Source organism: Vipera berus (assembly GCF_964194415.1).
Source record: "Vipera berus genome assembly, chromosome: 11".
Lineage (NCBI taxonomy): Eukaryota > Metazoa > Chordata > Lepidosauria > Squamata > Viperidae > Vipera > Vipera berus.
In genome coordinates this window covers 14,675,698-14,693,650 of record NC_138214.1, presented here as the reverse complement: position 1 = coordinate 14,693,650, position 17,953 = coordinate 14,675,698, and the positions used below count along the sequence as shown (strand labels likewise).

Below are 17,953 nucleotides of genomic sequence, written 5' to 3'. Positions count from 1 at the left end.
TACAGTGTTTGCACTCATGCAAGAAGCACCGCGGCGCTTCCGGGTTGAAAGGATTAGCTGATGACATCACCGCTGCCCTGGGGACGCCCAGTTGTGGGAGGTGGGGGTTTCCTTTTATGTCCCCAGCAAGAGCTGGAGCAAAGGACGAGAGCTCAACCCCGCCCCACAGCACCAACCAGATCTCGAACGCAGGTTGGCTAACCACCTGCCCAGCCTCCCAATCACTTGAGCCACTCTGCTCTTATAGTGTACAGATAAAAGTCATCCCTAACTGCCTGTATTCTTCTAACGGCTTTGCAATAGGTCTCCTGAGCGACGTTAATATCGAGGTCATGCCGAAGGAGGAATTCAGAGAACTGCCATATTTTGTGCAGATCACAAAGACGACTTTGAGTAAGTAAAATCTTGCTTTGATGCCTTGTGAAATCAAACTTTTAACGAACACACACCCCTTGCGAGCTGTTTTCGCACTGTCCACTTAGTCGCGACAGAATAAGCTAACCTATGCTGCCATACCGTATGCCAAACTTGGCTACGTTTTCCAATGGCTAGGCCTTTTGGGGCTTAGGTATCAACTGTCCCGCTGGCGAACTCAAAATTGAAGAAACTCTATGGTCTTGAGGTGCCATAAGAGATCAATCTTTATTGGATAGACATACTGGCACTGAAGAAGCAAAATCAACTCTAGCGCAGGGCTTTTCAACCTTTTCACCCATTGTACCACTTTTAGGATATGGCAACATCCAAGTACCACCAGTCGCCTAGCAAGGTGTTAAAAACTTGATGACAAAAAAGGAATAAATTGATGAAGTAAAGATAGTCCTCGACTTACAACAGTTCGCTTAGTGACTGTTCAAAGTTACAATGGCAATGAAAAAGTGCCCCTAAGCCACAGCCGAGCAAGACGCCCGCCTGCCCGCCCGATGGCGCTCTCCCTCCTGTCCAAGGTTTTCATTGTTGTGAGCATTTCTGTTGAGGATTGGCAGGGGGGGTGGGGGCGGTTGGTTTTTATTTCCCCCCCCCCTCTGCTGGGTGGTTGCAGCAGGTTTTGGTCACTTCACATGACCCTGGGACACTATGACCATCATAAATATGAATCAGTTGCCAAGCATCTTAATGTAAATCACAAGATCCTGGAGATGCTGCAACATTCCAGCTGATCAGCGCTGCTTCTGGGCTCAGCAGAAGCGCCAGGATCAGCGCCGAGCTCCAGCTGGAGCCTGGCGCTGATCCTGGTGCTTCCCCTGAGCCCTGACAGCCCTGCAGCTCCAGCCGTCTCTCGCTTAGGCTTGTGCGGTGCTGCCACCGGTTCAGCTCATTCCCCTCCCCTGCTGCCACTTTTCTAGGATGGTCGTGTACCACCTGCCAGGTGCCAATGTACCACAGGTGGTACCCGTACCACTGGTTGGAAAGCCCTGCTCTAGTGTTCCCATGTGAAATTCTGGTTAGTTAAGAATGGCTTTTCATAGCTCCCACCCACCATTTGTCCACATTGCCCAATTGCAGGCTTTCTGTTTCTTATGGGAACACTCCACGTCTCTGCCAGACACTTGCTTATGATGACCTTTGGGTCTCACGGTCCCCCTCCCCCCTGTTTCTATGGCAAGTTGAGTAGCAACAGAGGTCAGCAAGCATCTGAGCAATTCAACCTTGACATTAGGCTTATGCAAACAGACACACACACCTCTGCCAAAAGAATGGGTCCCTTTAGGATTCTGTTGATTGTGCAAATTCAGACATTGGGTGAGTCCTGTAAAACACGCTACGTGGATAAAGTCAAACGGTAGGATCACCCATTAAACAAACAGCTTTTTTTTAATCATGTTTTGCAAAATAAGTCACAGTGGCTCAAAAAGATAATAATTCAAATGGAATTGTTATTGGAATTTTTGGAATTCCAAACATTTAGTGTAAGGTGTATTACTACACAGCCCTAGAGTCACACACCACCTCCTCTAATGTTCCTTCTGTCAAAATTAAATTGCAGAGACTTTCCTGACACCTAACCTGAGGTCACACAGAACACGCCTGATGTGATTTGTTCAACCTTTTTGCTGTCCACTCTAGGGGAAGCCTAACTGTTGGAGGGTGTCAACTACAGAGAGTTCATCTCTGGTTTGTGGCTTACCGTGGCTTGCAAACTCAGCGACTTTGGGTTTATTCAATTAACCGTAGTTTAGCTTGATGTTGGGATGAAGCATCTTTCTTGTCAGATAAACGCATGCAGGACTGCATCCTTAATCTTTTCATCAGAGACATTTGGATTTAATGATTGTGGAATGTAACATGGTCAAGAACCGGCACTTGAAACAAATCAGCTGACCTTTTTGGTTTCAAGTTACCGCTTGGCTGCAGCTAGAAAATTCCAGGATTGCAGCTCTGGAAGAAATTCTCCTCCTTGTTTCATTAGTGTGAATCAAGGGGTTTGTTTATACAAGCAATTATCCTAGAAAAGCAATCACTTGATTCTTTTTGGCCTCTGATTTGTTTACATGATTGTTGGGGGACTTGGAATCTGGACTGAAAAATCATGTGTTAAAAGGGACTCTTTTTCCGCCAATTTCTTTTTCATTCTCAGACCTTTGGAGAAGACAGACAGATAAACGGAAATTTAATTTTGGTGTTTGAGCAATAAAAGTACTTTTGGTAAAAACAAGCAAAATGAACCCCCAACATCAATGAACTTTGTCTTTTCTGTCTGCTTCCAGGATACTGTAAATTGGGGGTGGGGGAATGGGGTCCAGGACAGCTCTCTGCAACCAACTCATTATGTGCAACTCGCCATGGGACAAGAGTTACACTCATATTGAAGAAATGATGGAATAGAATCGTTTTAAAAAGGATGCAAAAAAGAGGGACAAAATGAAATGTTGAATGACGAAAATTAAAATATTTTTTAAATTTATTTTAAATAATTAAATTGTTGAATTGTCCCGTGGCAAGTTGTCCATGGCAAGTTCTCCCATGATGAGTTGGCCATGGTGCATTGGCCATGGCAAGTTCTGGGGAAAATCCATCCCACCAGGTAGGACATGAAGTCTCCTAGATAGATAGATAGATAGATAGATAGATAGATAGATAGATAGATAGATAGATAGATAGATAGATAGATAGATAGATAGATAGATAGGTAGGTAGGTAGGTAGGTAGGTAGGTAGGTAGGTAGGTAGGTAGATAGATAGATAGATAGATAGATAGATAGATAGATAGATAGATAGATAGATAGATAGATAGATAGATGATAGATAGATAGATAGATAGATAGATCTTTCCTCAAGTTCTGCCATCTCCAAGTGATGAAGATGTAAGATGGCTGAGACTATGAGATATCCTGCTTGGAAGATTGGCCAGGAAGGTCTTCCTTGAACTGCATGGTTTCATTGTGGGCAAAGATGGAGTTTTGAATCTTCCTCCAGGATATCATTAGGATCTGTAAAAAGCCAAAGGAAAGTCAAGATGAGACTTTCGGGGGGGGGAAATGTGGGCCAATCTCATTGGTTACTAATGACGATAAACTTTTTAGCACAGTATTGACTGAAAGGTTGAGGAAAGTTCTACAGACCTTCATTCATGAAGACCGATCTGAGTTTTCTGCCCAGGCTCTTTGGAGCTTAATTGATTTCCTTTAGGAATCAGTCGATCCTAAAAGAAATCAACCCTGCCTGTCCTTCAGAAGGACAGATACTGAAGCTGAAGCTCAAATACTTTGGCCACCAAGTGAGAAGAGAAGACCCTGATGTCGGGAAAGATGGAAGGCAAAAGAAGAAGGGGATGGCAGAGGATGAGATGGTTAGATAGCGCCATCAGTGCAATGAAGATGAATTTGAGCAGAACCTGGGAGATAATGGAGGACTGGGGGGGAGGGGCCGTGCTGTGGTGCATGGTATCACAAAGAGTCAGACATGACTTAGCAACTGAACAACAACAACAACCTAAAAGTTGAATTAGAGGAAAATCTGCCATTCCCATCTACTTTGTGGCTGCAAGGGGTCAGGAGGACCAGTAAGGCTTTTCTCCTTACTCAATATTCTTAGAATAAAAGGTAAAGGTAAAGGTTCCCCCGCACATGCGTGCTCGTCATTTCCAACTCTAGGGGCCGGTGCTCATCTCCGTTTCAAAGCCGAAGAGCCAGCGTTTGTCCGAGGATGTCTCCGTGGTCATGTGGCCGGCATGACTAGACGCCAAAGGTGCACAGAACGCTGTTACCTTCCCACCGTAGTGGTCCCTATTTTTCTACTTGCATTTTTACGTGCTTTTGAACTGCTAGGTTGGCAGAAGCTGGGACGAGTAACGTGCTCACTCTGCTACGCGGCACTCAGGATCCGACCCGCCAAACTGCCGACCTTCTGATCGACAAGCTCAGCGTCCTAACCCACTGAGCCACCGCATCCATATTCTTAGAATAGAAGACTTAGAATAGAGCTGAAAGGGATCATGGAGGTCTTCTAGTCCAGCCCCCTGCTTGATCAGGAGAACCTGTACCATTTCAGACAAGTGACTGTCTAGTCTCTTCTTAAAAACCTCGAAACTTCTTTTCAAATTGAAAAGTAGTCTTCTATGCCTATAATTCTTTTTGCTGAAAGAGGAGGAATGAGAGCTTATTTTACATGAGAGATGTCGTGATGATCATGGCTGGTACTTCTGTAAATATATGAGGAATTTAAATTAGAATTTAAATTAGCTTTAAAAAATAAATACACCCGTCTTTCAAAGCTCCTTTTGGCATTGATGGGCCTGGCGCAGGATCTGCCTATTCCGTTTGCATTCACCCACTTAAAATTGCAGTTAACCAAACTGATTGCTTCCTGTGTGCACGTGACTCTTTATTTAGGGTTTGGAATCAGGAAGTTTTCAGATGCATGACCCGGTTCGGGCCAGATGTTTTCGGAATGGGAAGGTGACGGGGAAGTACGTGAAACACGAAACCTCCTCAGCAGTTCAGACCCTCAGGGTTCTCAATTATCCTGCACGCTGTGCTGTGGTTTGCTTTTCTCTCTTGCGTTTGCTCATCGCTTTTTTTTTTAAAAAAAATCTTTTGTTTATTTTAGGTAGGTGGAAAATATTCAGTGAGGGAGCAGCTCGCCTCATCCAAATGTGTGGGAACCGAGAGTGCAGGACTGAAGTGGAAGAACTGATGAAAGACTTGTACCTTGGGGAGGAAAGTTGTTGAGGGAAGTTCTGAAGTAGGAAACCGAGAGAAAAGAGATGGATCCGCAGCGGGACTGTGGGTTTATTTTGCTTGTGCCCTGGGAAAAAAAGGAAAGAAAGAAAGAAAGAAAGAAAGAAAGAAAGAAAGAAAGAAAGAAAGAAAGAAAGAAAGAAAGAAAGAAAGAAAGAAGAAAGAAAGAGAATTCATCTCATGCCCAGCATATTTTGCTACTCTGTGCTAATCCTTTCAATATCTCTACTCCAGAAATGGTGACTCTTCGTTATTATAAAAACAGGCAAGAAAGACCTGGATTCCTGCAAAGGTCGTTGTCTAAAGCCAGGGGTGGGGAGTTGGTGAGCTCAGTGTCTTCTTTCAAGTTTTGAAGAGAGACCAAGGGCCTCAGTCAGGAAGGTGCAGATATGAAATGGGTACAGCCACAGTTGGGTAAGACCAAGATCCTTTTTTTCCCCTAGAAATTTTTTCCTACTTTAAAACTTACATTAAGCTCACCCTAGAATTTTTTTCAGATGTGAAAGTGCAAGAAGCAGAACATTTCCAAAGCCCCCCTCTCTCTCTTTCTCCCCCTCTCCCTCTCCCCCCTCCCTTTCAGAGGTAGGTTTAGTTTGAGCCACCACAGTACATCATCTTGATTAATTTTTGGGACAACTATTGATCAGGAAAAAGCCAAGGATGACACCCTAGCTAAGGCTAAGGCTACTGTGTCAAAAGTAAGTCTTGAAATGATGATGATTTAAGACTTGAACCCCACCCCACCCCAAAACTGGAGAAGAGGACCCTCAAAATGCTACTGCCCTTTTTCCCCCATTGTGAAACTCTTCCGAGGTGCAACTACTCAGAGGCATAATGGGAATCAACTCCAAGCCATCTCATTTTCGTTTTGAGGCCCACTGCCATTCTCCCATTATTTCCCCCCCCCCCCATCTTTTTCTTTCCATGAGAAAAACCATTCAGGAAGGTGGGGGGGAGAGACAAAACCTTGGCACAATTCCCGGGGTGGATGGCCCAAGGTGTCCTTGGAAAGAACCCAAGAGAACGTGACTTGGATAATCATGGAATTTCTGGGGATGATCTGGGCTGAATCTTTTGGCTTGAATTCCACAATTGAGATGCTATGAATCCAACAGGCAAAAAAAATCGCCACGGAATTTGGATGGGTAGGTAGAAAGGATGAAAATTCGGTCTAAATACTTCCTGCAGGCTGCTGGTTGCTTATTCTTGCTATCAACTGTGATTGCAAGCCCTAGTTGTTGGTTTCACACCCCACCTCTCACACGAGAGTCAGGATTTGTTCTGTGCCTTAAAGCGAAGCTACCCCATACAGGTGCTCCTCAACTTACAACAGTTCATTTAGTGACTGTTCAAAGTTACAACAGCACTAAAAAAATGACTTATGACCATTTTTCATACTTATGACCGTTGCAGCATCCCCAGAGTCAGGTGATCAAAATTCAGGCACCTGGCAACTGACTCGTATTTATGATGGTTGCAGTGTCCCCAGATCGTATGATCCGCTTTTGAGACTTTCTGACAAGCCAAGTCAAGGAGGAAGCCAGATTCGCTTAACCACCCGGTTGATAACAAGTGCAGTGATTCACTTAAGAACTGTGGCAAGACGGGCCATAAAATGGGGCAAAACTCACTTGATGAATGTCTCGCTTAGCAACAGAAATTTTGGGCTCAGTTGTGACCGTAAGTCGAGGACTACCTGTACTTCAAAATGAGGAAGACTTCAACATAAGCTCTTGTTTTTAAAGGAAGAACAACAGAACCCCAAGAGGGCCAAGGTGAAAATGGGGAGGTACAGCTTGGAGGTCATCCACAGTTGCCTCATGTCCAGGGATCATTTTATCAAGTGATAAATTTAAAATTAAAAAGAGCATGCTGCTTGGAGTGGAGCAGAATTGCTAAGTGATGCTTTTCAGCTGTGGAAACTTAAGTTAACCAAGTCCAACCCCACCCAAGCAGGAGACCTATTCTACACCATTTCTAAGAAATCCAGTCTCTTCTTGAAGGCTTCCAGTGTTGAAGTTCCCACAACCTCTGAAGGCAATCTGTTGTGTTGTTTGATGGTTCTCACTGTCAGAAAATTTCCTGGTTGAATCTCTCCTTGATCAGTTTCCATCCGTTGTTCCTTGTCTGGCCTTCGGGTGCTTTGGAGAATAGGTTGACACACACACCCCTCCTCTCTGTGACAGTCCCTCAAATATTGGAACCTGTCATGTCTCCTCTGGTCCTTCTCTTCAGTAGACTAACCATGCCCAGTTCCTGTGACCGTTCTTCATATGTTTTAGCCCCCAGTCCCCTAATCATCTTTGTTGCTCTTCTCTGCACTTTTTCTAGAGTCTCAACATAAGCAGCACATCCTGGTTGAGTTCCCACTGCAAAACTGAACCGTAGCTTCCTGGCATGGAAACACATGCGAACACAGCCAGTTTGGTTAGTTCCAGGCACAACGGCCGACTTGACACAACCCCCTTGAAAGCAGAACTCAAATGGGGTGAAGGCAGTTTAGCGTATTCTGAGGATTCACCCGTTGTTAGCAGGTTGGATCAACCTGGTTATCACACTGAGTTTGCTGGTTCAGGCAACATGAAAACAAGCAAGGGTGTTTGGTCAATTGGGGACTGGAGTTATATGTGTTGTTTGAATTTAGGGGTTTCTAAACCAGGGTTTCTCAACCTTGGCAACTTTAAGTGTGTGGACTTCAACTCCCAGAATTCTCCACCTAATAAGCAGAGCCATCCTTTTATAATTTAATGAGCAGGTAGGTCTTTTGGGAGGTGATGCAGTTTCTTTTCCCTTTTTTTAACATATCACTGTGGGAAAGGGCACATGTTGAGAGGTGTACAGTACTTTTATTAATTTTCTGGAAGAAAAGTAACTTTTTTGCATCTGTGATGAGATACCTGAGATATAGGCTATGTATTTATTTGTATAATAAGTTTTTTCTCTCTTTTTTTTTAAGGACAGGGAAAAAAAATCAGTGTAGCATGTTTGCTTAGCATTAACCAAGACACATTTTAGCCTGGCTGGTTCTCTCTCCCACTTTTCTGGAGACACATATTTGTAACCTTTATTTATATATGTATTTTATCTCTTTTATAAATGAATAAACTTGAATTGTTCCAAACGGATTTTTTTCTTTCATTGAATAGCTTTTTTTTTCTTTCCTGTGTTTGTGGAAAGGAGGAGGAGGAGGAGGAGGAGGAGGAGGAGGATAACGACAAATGGATTTGATTGTTTTCTTGCAGACATTTCATTACCCAAACTAGGAAACATCATCAGTGCTAAAAGAGAGTTGTGGTTGTGGAAAGGAGGAAGAGGAGAGGTGGAAGAGGAGGAGGACTGTGTGGTCCTTGGTGCATTTTGAGTTTGGTTGTTTTCTTGCAGACATTTTATTACCCAAACTAGGTAACATCATCAGTGCTAAAAAGGAGTTGTGGTTGTGGAAACGAGGAAGAGGAGAGGTGGAGGAGGAAGAGGATAGCCACGGGATTTGATTGTTTTCTTGCAGACATTTCATTACCCAACTAGGTAACATCATCAGTGTTAGTGAATGTAGGGCTTGTCTCCACTGGCAGGGCAAACTACTGTATGTAAACAGGGAGCACACACTACAGTCAGTCACACCAATAATGTTACCTAGTTGGAGTTCCATGTCTCACTACAGGCACAAAGCTTCGAATGGTCCCTAAACTGTTGTAAGTTGAGAACCTCTTGTAGTCTTTCCCCGCTTCTTTTGCCACCGCTCTCCATCCTTGAATCAGCAGGTGTAGTCAAGATGCAATCCTCTAGGTTCTATCTTGGACAGAGCCTTGGTGGAGCAGTGGGCTAATGCCTCCTTAAGTAACACCAGCTGCCTGCAATTAGTGCAGGTTCGCATCCCACCAGGCTCAAGGTTGACTCAGCCTTCCATCCTTCCGAGGTAGGTAAAATGAGGACCCAGATTGTTGGGGGCAATTAAGCTGACTTTGTAATAATGCCACTTGGGGGGTGTATGAAAGCCCTAATAAGCAGGCATATACATAGAATGAAGGCTACTGCTAAGCTTGTAAGCCACCCTGAGTCTTCGGAGAAGGGCGGGATATAAATGGAATTAAAAAAAAAACTTTCAACCTTTCCTAGGAAACTTTGACCTTTCCGGAGCTAAAACGGGCATGATGTGGGCACAGTCAAAATGCAGACCTCCAAACAGGCAAGATCAGAAGGGGAAGGAGATAACTATGGCGGGTGCTGGTCTATGGAAACCAGCTCCTACATCTCTCAGGGGAGATTCCCGACAGGTCACGGTTGTCCCAAAGGTGCTTTTTCAAGGGGCAACTAGACTTTCTTGGTTTTTTCCTTGAAGACATTTCACTTCTCATCCAAGAAGCTTCTTCAGTTACTTTTGGAAGCAAGTAGGAATACTTGAAATTGAGGGGTGGAGGGTGGAATCTGCGCATCTCTCCCTACAGTGCCTTCTAGATGGAGATTAATCCGGGTTTTTTGGTTCCTTCCTGCAAAATCTACCTGGACACAGCTCTGCTGTGTGAGCCAAGATTGCCATCTCTTTGGCCCTTGTCTTGGCAGCTATCAAGCTTTGAATAACAGAATAGCCAAGTTGGAAGGGACCCCAGAGGTCTTCTAGCCCAAAGCCCTGCTCAACCTATACCATTTCAGACAAATGGTTGTCCAATCTTTTCTTAAAAACTTGGATTCATCCAAGTTGGCCAATGCAAATGTTCTTACCAGGAACAGCTTTTTAAATAACTTCCCTCCCATTTAGGAGGTTGTCTAAGAAACATAATGAACTAAGTCATGGTGTGATTCACGGTGGTTTTCTGGCACTAGCTTGGCCTCTCTGCTCATTACGAATAAACCTGCTTCATCTATAATTGATCAGGAGTTGTTTATGGTCTCTTGGAGAGGGTTAGCTTCATACTGTTCAAGATAAGTAACTGCAAGAAATAAGTGCACGTATCTCTTTTTTGAAGTGGTGGAAAAGACATAGAGGGTGTATTAAGCAAAGAAGAACCAGAATAGGTTGGCTTGTATGGATCAAATTGCTCCAAACAGCAGGAAGTGTCAAGTTTTGCATTCCCCTTTGCTCTGGGTGTGGTTGTGCGTGTGTGGCAGGGTGGGTAGAATAATTCTTTAGGTACATGGATATTTTGTGGTGAACCCAATTTCATTCCAGAAATATTTATACAGGTGGCTCTAGCCGTCTGACCACAATTAGCACCAGAATGTCTGTTGCTAAGCAAAGCAGTTGCTAAGTGAGGAATACTTGATTTTATGGCCTGTTTTTCCACGGTTGTTAAGTGAATCATGCAGTCATTAAGCAAATTCAGCTTCCTTTCAGTGACGTGGCTTGTTGGAAGCCAGCTGGGAAGGTTGCAGAAGATGATAACATGACTCTGGGATGCTGTGATAGTCATAAGGTGAGCACTGGTCAAAAGCCTTTTATTTTCAGTGATGTTGTAACTTCAAACAGTTGTCAAAAGAATGGTTGTAACTTAACTTAAGTATAACTTCACTCAGGCTATCTTGGTCGCTCAACAGTGAGACACTGGTGAAGCGGGCACTGCGGCGCCTGCATTTTCTGCGTCTCATGAGAAAAGCACATCTTCCTTGCCTTGTCCTTACCACTTTCTATAGAGGGACCATTGAGAGCATCCAGTCATACCGCATCACAGTCTGGTTTGAAAGCATCCCTGCTTTGGACAGGAAGGCGGTGCAGAGAGTGGTGAGGATGGCACTTCCTTCTCTCCAGGACATAGCATATAAGTGATGCTTGAGCAGGGTCTTCAGGATTGTCTGGGATGTTACACATGCTCTTCACAGCCTGTTTTCCTTGTTACCTTCTGGGAGGAGGGGACTCCATGGTACCTGAAGCAGAACATCCAGATTCAGTCACAGTTTTGTTCCATACAATATCAACCTTGTGAACTCTCAAGCTTCCTCTTTCCGCTATGAATTCAAGATGGGCAGTGATTAATTTTTATATATATGCATATGTAAGGCTGTAGGTATATACATATGTATGTATATAGCATGCTTATATGTGTGTTATGTATGTGTACTGTTGTGGTTCTGACAGATGAAACTCTTCAAAGAACTTTGAGGCACTGTTTTCCTTAAAGAATCTTTATTCAAGTAGCATAACATCGGTACGAACATAGGTGAAGCTAAAATCTGAATTCCCCTCCCATGAGCACATAGTATCAAAGCACTATTCCCTCCTCTAATTAACAGTCATAAATCACATTCTCCAATTAGTTTGAAATGCAGGCTTTCCCTCCAGTTCTCCAACCCGCCATTTTTATCATCTCTTATTTCAAAAACGCTGCTAACCTTGGATGTTCTTGCTTTGACATGTACACTTTTGAGAGAAGGCAGCAGAATTTCATTTTTAATGTGTGCCAGTGTGCCCACAGTAAAAAAAAAATGACAGTAAAGATTATCTTATACTACTTGTATAAAAATAAAGGGGTGAAACCCTAGAGCAGCACTAGGTGGCAATGAAGAGGCACAGAAAATGGGCATTGTACTTCACCCTCTGGTGGTCATCTGGATTTTTGCAACTCCACATTTGGTGGCCCTAACAATACATTTTGCCTGCTTACCCTTCCAGGATGAAATTTGTCTTGGCTTGCCTGGATGTCTGCCATGCCCTTGAAGTTCTGGGCATCTCCATGGGCTGTTGCCTTTGCTCCAGTTAGTTTCCCAGCTCATGTCTCTAAAGGGAATTCATATTTGTTCCATCCAAGCAAACAATGAGAAGGATGAGAACTCTTGGTGCCAGCAATGGTTAAATAAACATCAACATTCCTTTCACAGCCAGTTTATTGCTGTGCAATGCAAACTTTGCACATTCAGTCCTGGGTATCTTGCTTTGTGGGTGAAAATAGATGTCATATTTTGACACCAGGGAAAGCAAATTTTTAGCAGTTGTGGAATCTCAGCCACGCAGTTGCATCTGCACAGACATCCTGCATCAGGTGACAATCCAATTCTTCTTTCCTTGACAATATGTGGAATAATGTATACGGTTGTTTTTGTTAATCATAAAATCACAGGGTTGGAAGGGACCTGCCAGGTCTGATAGTCCAGGCTCCTGCTTAAGGCAGGAGAAATTATATCATCCTGGTCAAATGGTTGTCTAATCTTTTCTTGAAAAACTCCAGTAATGGAGCACCTGCAATTCCAGGAAGCAAGCTGTTCCGTAGGTTAATTGTTCTCACTATCAGGAAATTTCTCATTAGTTCCTGGTTGGATCTATCTTTAATGAGCTTCCATCTACTGCTTCTCGTCTTGCCTTCTGGTGCTTTGGAGAATAGTTTGACCCCCTCTTCTTTGTGGCAGCCCCTCAAATATGGGAACCTTGCTATCGTGTTGCCCCTAGTCCTTCTTCAGTGAAAAGACATACCCAGTTCTCGCAACCGTCCTTTGTATGTTTTAGCCTCCACTCCTCTAATTATCTTTATTGCTCTTCTCTGCACTCTTTCCAGAGTCTCAACATCTTTTTTATTATTATTGTGGTGACCAAAACTGGATGCAGTATTCCAAGTGTGGCCTTACCAAGGCATTTCAATCCTTCCTGATCTCATAAAGTGAGTTTTATAATGCTTTGGAACCTGGCGGAATATTCTAGAACCTACCAGAAATGATCAGCCAGCACAACTGTATCTGAAGCTCATATCTTGCTTTCAGTCTGATTGGACTTTCTGAGGAAATTCATGTTGAATGAACAAAAAGTTATCCTTTGAGTTCTGTAAGTAGCTATTGCTTAGCCTAGCTAGCTTCCTAGGGTTCCCAAGGAAATATTTGTAGCTCAGGTGGAACTGTGGAGGAGGAGAAACTATGGTGTCCTTGGTGTTCTCTGTGTTTGGTTGCTTGCTTGCAGACATCTCATTACCCAACTAGGTAACATCACCAGTGCTAGAAGGGAGAGGGGTTTGGGAGGAGGAGGAGGAGGAGGAGGAGGAGGAGGAGGAGGAGGAGGAGGAGGAGGAGGAGGACAAACTATGGTGTCCTTGGTGTTCTCTGAGTTTGGTTGCTTGCTTGCAGACATTTCATTACCCAACTAGGTAACATCACCAGTGCTAGAAGGGAGAGGGGTTTGGGAGGAGGAGGAGGAGGAGGAGGAGGAGGAGGAGGAGGAGGAAGAGGAGGAGGAGGAGAAGGAGGAGGAGGACGACGACAACAAACTATGGTGTCCTTGGTGTTCTCTGAGTTTGGTTGCTTGCTTGCAGACATTTCATTACCCAACTAGGTAACATCACCAGTGCTAGGAGGGAAAGGGGTTTGGGAGGAGGAGGAGGAGGAGGAGGAGGAGGAGGAGGAGGAGGAGGAACAATGGTGTCCTTGGTGTTCTCTGTGTTTGGTTGCTTGTTTGCAGACCTTTCATGACCCAACTATGTAATATCATCAGTGCTAGTGAGCATGGAGTTTCTTCCCCCCCTCCCCTCCCCTCCCCCCCCCCCCCGCTGCCCCACAACATTGGCAGGGCATGTTACTGTATACAAAGAAGCAAATTCTAAGGGCATCTCTGTATCCAATTACAGTCCCCGTCGCCCATCCTCTTCTCTCCCCCAACTTATCTTTCCCCAATGATTTCTTGTCAGGTGTGGAAAGTGATTTTATCCAGCTCAGAGAAGCATTCGAATAAATTTGACTTTCTAATATGAGAGAGGGGCAAATCAAGGATCTTTCCTATCATTGCTTTTTCTTTTCAGCTTGTTTTTTTCCTCCCGTACCTAGTCTAGCCTTCCTCTGCGTATCTTAGTTGGTATCTTCCGATAGCTTTGGAGTAACTGCAAGGCCGTTTGCAGCCTGGACAAAAACGAGGTCTGAAAATATGAGTTGGAAGAATTTTCTCCTCATTCCCAACGGTATCATGTCAGCCTTTTGCTTCATGTTATGTATTCCTGATTTATTGTAAAGAAAAAGAGGTGTCCAAGATGGGAGGGAGCTTATGCAAAACAGGGCATAAGGTAGAAGCTCCATCCAGCCTCTTCTTTTGAATTTCACTCCCCAGTCAATCCTGGCAAAAAAACATAGCATCTACCAGCATAATTACAGAATAATAACAGAATAACAGAGTTGGAAGGGACCTGGGAGATCTTCTAGCCCAACCCCCTGCTCAAACAGGAGACTCTATACCTTTTCAGACAAACAACTGTCCAGTCTCTTCTTAAAAACCTCCAATGATGGAGCAGTCACAACTTCTGGAAGCAAGCTGTTCCACTGATAGATTGTTCCAACTGTCAGGAAATTTCTCCTTAGTTCCAGGCTGCTTCTCTCCTTGATTAGTTTCCATCCATTGCTGCTGCTTCTGTCTTCAGGAGCTTTGGAGAATAGCTTGACTCCCTCTTCTTTGGGGCAGCCCCTCAAATACTGGAACCCTGCTATCACGTTATGAGAGTCTGGAACAACATTAACTCTCTCTGTGTGGTGTATTGCAAATGCCTGCTCCTTTTTCAAACATTCTGATGCACTCCAATTCTCCTTGGCCTAAACAGAAACAGGTATTTAATCTGGCTCTCTCTTATTTACGTTCATTTGCTTTCTTCCCCCAACGTGGTTGGATTCATTCAGAAGAGTATCTTTGGCCCCACTTATGCATCTCAGATGATCTCCCCTGGGCCAGAAAAAGGGGATTCTGAAGGTGTTTCCGTTTTGTTTTCTTCCTGAAGCTCTGTCTGCAAAAACAGAAGGACAGGATGCTGGCAGTCAACAGATAAAGGCAATGGTTTAAACCAGACATGTCCCACCTTGGCGACTTTAAGACCTGTGGACTTCAACTCCCAGAATTCCCCAACCAGCTATGCTGACTGGGGAATTCTGGAAGTTGAAGTCTACAGGTCTTAAAGTTGCCAAGGTGGGACAACCCTAGCTTGAACCATTGGTAGAAGGATCCAGTGCAGGGCTGTAAAAAGCAGGGAGGGGTGCAACTGGGGAGACCCACCGCCAACCTGCCCATATTATCAAGCAGCTGTGTATCAAGGCATGAGTTTTGGAAGGAAAAGGAGAAATATCCATCTTACAAGAATAAATACGGAAGTGTCATGCAATTCCTAAGGAGTGATGAGTAAAGAAGTAAGTTTGGGCAATAATCTATCCAGATAGGAAGCAAACCATAATGAGAGGGTCCTTGTCTTAATTTAGGAAATATCAGAAGAAAGCTGCCTTTATCAGCTTGTTCCTTTCCAAATTTTCTGGACATTATATCCCATGAATACTCACGCCTGATACATTTGAAGGAGATCCCATGGGAAAAACTGGAATAAGGGTTCTTAACCTTTTGGCCAGATTTGGCTGTCAAAACAGTGGAGGACCACTAGATGGCAGCAAAGACTATGAGATCTTTGGATCTCTCTACCGCCATCTGGTGGTGGACTGGATTTTTGTGGCTTCTTTTCTAAACTTCCTTTGAGCTGAAGACCACTAGCTGAAAAAGAGAACTGTAGCCATTAGTTTATTTTATTGTTTATCCAATGCTGCCATCTAGCTGCTGTTATCTGGAATAGCATAAATCAATGAGGTTTCTTCCAAAACAAATCTAATTAAAACCTGATATAATGCGTTTGGGCAGGTAACCAAGAACAACCTGGATAGATGAAAGAAGGCTTTGTGGTGTACATTTTACTATATTTACTCATTTTGTTTACAGTATTATTTAGAGGTGTATTTTTGTACAGATGTTTCCCTTGTTTGCATGTTAATAAATGGAGAGCTTAGAATTCAAAGCAGGGGTCTGCAAACTTGGCTCTTTTATGACTTGTGGACTTCAACTCCCAGAATTCCTCAGCCAAGTCATAAAAGGGCCAAGTCTGCTGTAGAGTAATTGGGTAGGAGATGAGGAACGGGGACTCAGGAGAAGAGACAGCGGTGGAATGGGGAAGGGTGAGTAGTTTGCAGACAGAATCTGGAAAGTCCAAGGCTTAAAGATATTATTGGGAAAGAATGGTGATTTCCCTGCTTGTATTCTGAAATGAGCTTAACAGCAGAAGGCAGCCGTGTTTCATGTACAAGTTAAAAAATAAAAAAGAGCTGTATTCACATCTGTTATCAATATTGCACAGGGCTGCACAATTTTTAGAAAAGGTAGCTCTTGTGGGAACCACCATTTCTCATCAAAAGTCTTCCTAAGAGATATTATATTAGATATTTATATTAGTTACTAAGTTACCCCAGTTACTATCACTACGCAAACTCACTGAGCCTATTTATATTACGGGCTTTGTAATGTTTGCAGAGGATATTTGGATGGGGTGGGAGAAGAATAGAATAGAATAGAATAGAATAGAATAGAATAGAATAGAATAGAATAGAATAGAATAGAATAGAATAGAATAGAATAGAATAGAATAGAATAGAATAGAATAGAATAGAATAGAATAGAATAGAATAGAATAGAATAGAAGCTGGAAGGGACCTTGGAGGTCTTCTAGTCCAGCCCTCTGCTCACGCAGGAGAACCCATACCATATCAGATAGGTGATTGTCTAGTCCACGGGTATCAAACTCGCCACGTCACATGATGTGTCACAACGTATCGTGCTTCTTTTTGCATTGCCGGCAATGGGGTGGGCGTAGCTTCGGTATGATGAAACCGGCCTGTGGGCCGGCAGTTTGATACTCCTGGTCTAGTCTTTTCTTAAAAATCTCCAGTGATGGAGCAGCCACGATTTCTGGTGGCAAGCTGTTCCACTGGTTGATTGTCCTCACTGTCAGGAAGCTTCTCCTTAATTCCAGGTTGCTTCTCTCTTTGATCAGTTTCCAACCATTGTTTCCCGTCCTTCCCTCTGGTGCTTTGGTGAATAACGTGACCCCCTCTTCCTTGTGGCAGCCCCTCAGATACCAGAATACTGCTATCATGTCTCCCCTATTTCTTTTCTTTAGACTAGCCAAACCCAACTGTCAGGAAGTTTCTCCTTAGTTCCAGGTTGCTTCTCTCCTTGGTTAGTTTCCATCCGTTGCTTCTTGTCCTGCCTTCCAGTGCTTTGGAGAATAGCTTGACTCCCTCTTCTTTGGGGCAACCCCTGAGATATTAAAACATTGCTATCATGTCACCCTTAGTCCTTCTTTTCATAAAGAAGTTAAGCCGGGGGCAGCAGCAAAGAAGGTCCTCTTCCTGGACCCCACCAGTTGAAATTCCGTAAGTGATGGGATTCGTGACATCTCTTCCCTGCTGACTGGGTGAGACAGGCTGATGTGATGGGGACAACCTCAGGCAACCTGGCCCCAATTCACAGAGAGCTTTAAAAGTTAAAATGTTTAACAATCAAGTCCAAGACTTCAGACTGTGCCAGATTCTGCCCTTGTTTGCTTGTCATTTTCACTTTTTTGCAACGACGCTAAATGAGATCATTGTCTACCCCAGCGCAAGTCATGTTTCCTTTAAATTAAAGATGTTTATTCAGTTATTTTATCCTCCAACCCACAGACCATAACATCAACAGTTTAGGAAACCACATCCCTCCATCTTAAACAATATGATGAAAAATAAAACAAAAATCCAAATATCTCTCTCTCTCTCTCTCTCTCTCTCTCTCTCTCTCTCTCTCTCTCTCTCTCTCTCCTTTGTTCTTTTGGCAACAACAAACATTATTGCTGACTTTGTTCAAGAACAGAGACTTTGCCTCTGTCAATCCTAGACAACTGTAAAAACATCTAAATTGCCTAAAAAGGTAAAGGTTCCCCCGCACATGCGTGCTAGTTGTTTCCGACTCTAGGGGCCGGTGCTCATCTCCATTTCAAAGCCGAAGAGCCAGCGCTTGTCCGAGGACGTCTCCGTGGT

The 17,953-nt window shown here is 43.7% G+C and overlaps 1 protein-coding gene across 1 annotated transcript in view; it reads left to right on the top strand.

Annotated features, from left to right (window-relative positions):
- The window catches only part of CHRDL1 (chordin like 1), a gene marked incomplete at its 5' end in the record, with an annotated part of 114,282 nt that extends 108,562 nt beyond the window's left edge, over positions 1-5,720 (top strand). Inside the window, 2 exons of the mRNA XM_081336438.1 lie at positions 304-393; positions 5,049-5,720. Of these exons, the coding sequence (XP_081192564.1) occupies positions 304-393; positions 5,049-5,170 (212 nt within the window). The 3' untranslated portion in view covers positions 5,171-5,720. The remainder of the gene's footprint in view (positions 1-303; positions 394-5,048) is intronic.
- Positions 5,721-17,953: the final 12,233 nt, after the last annotated feature.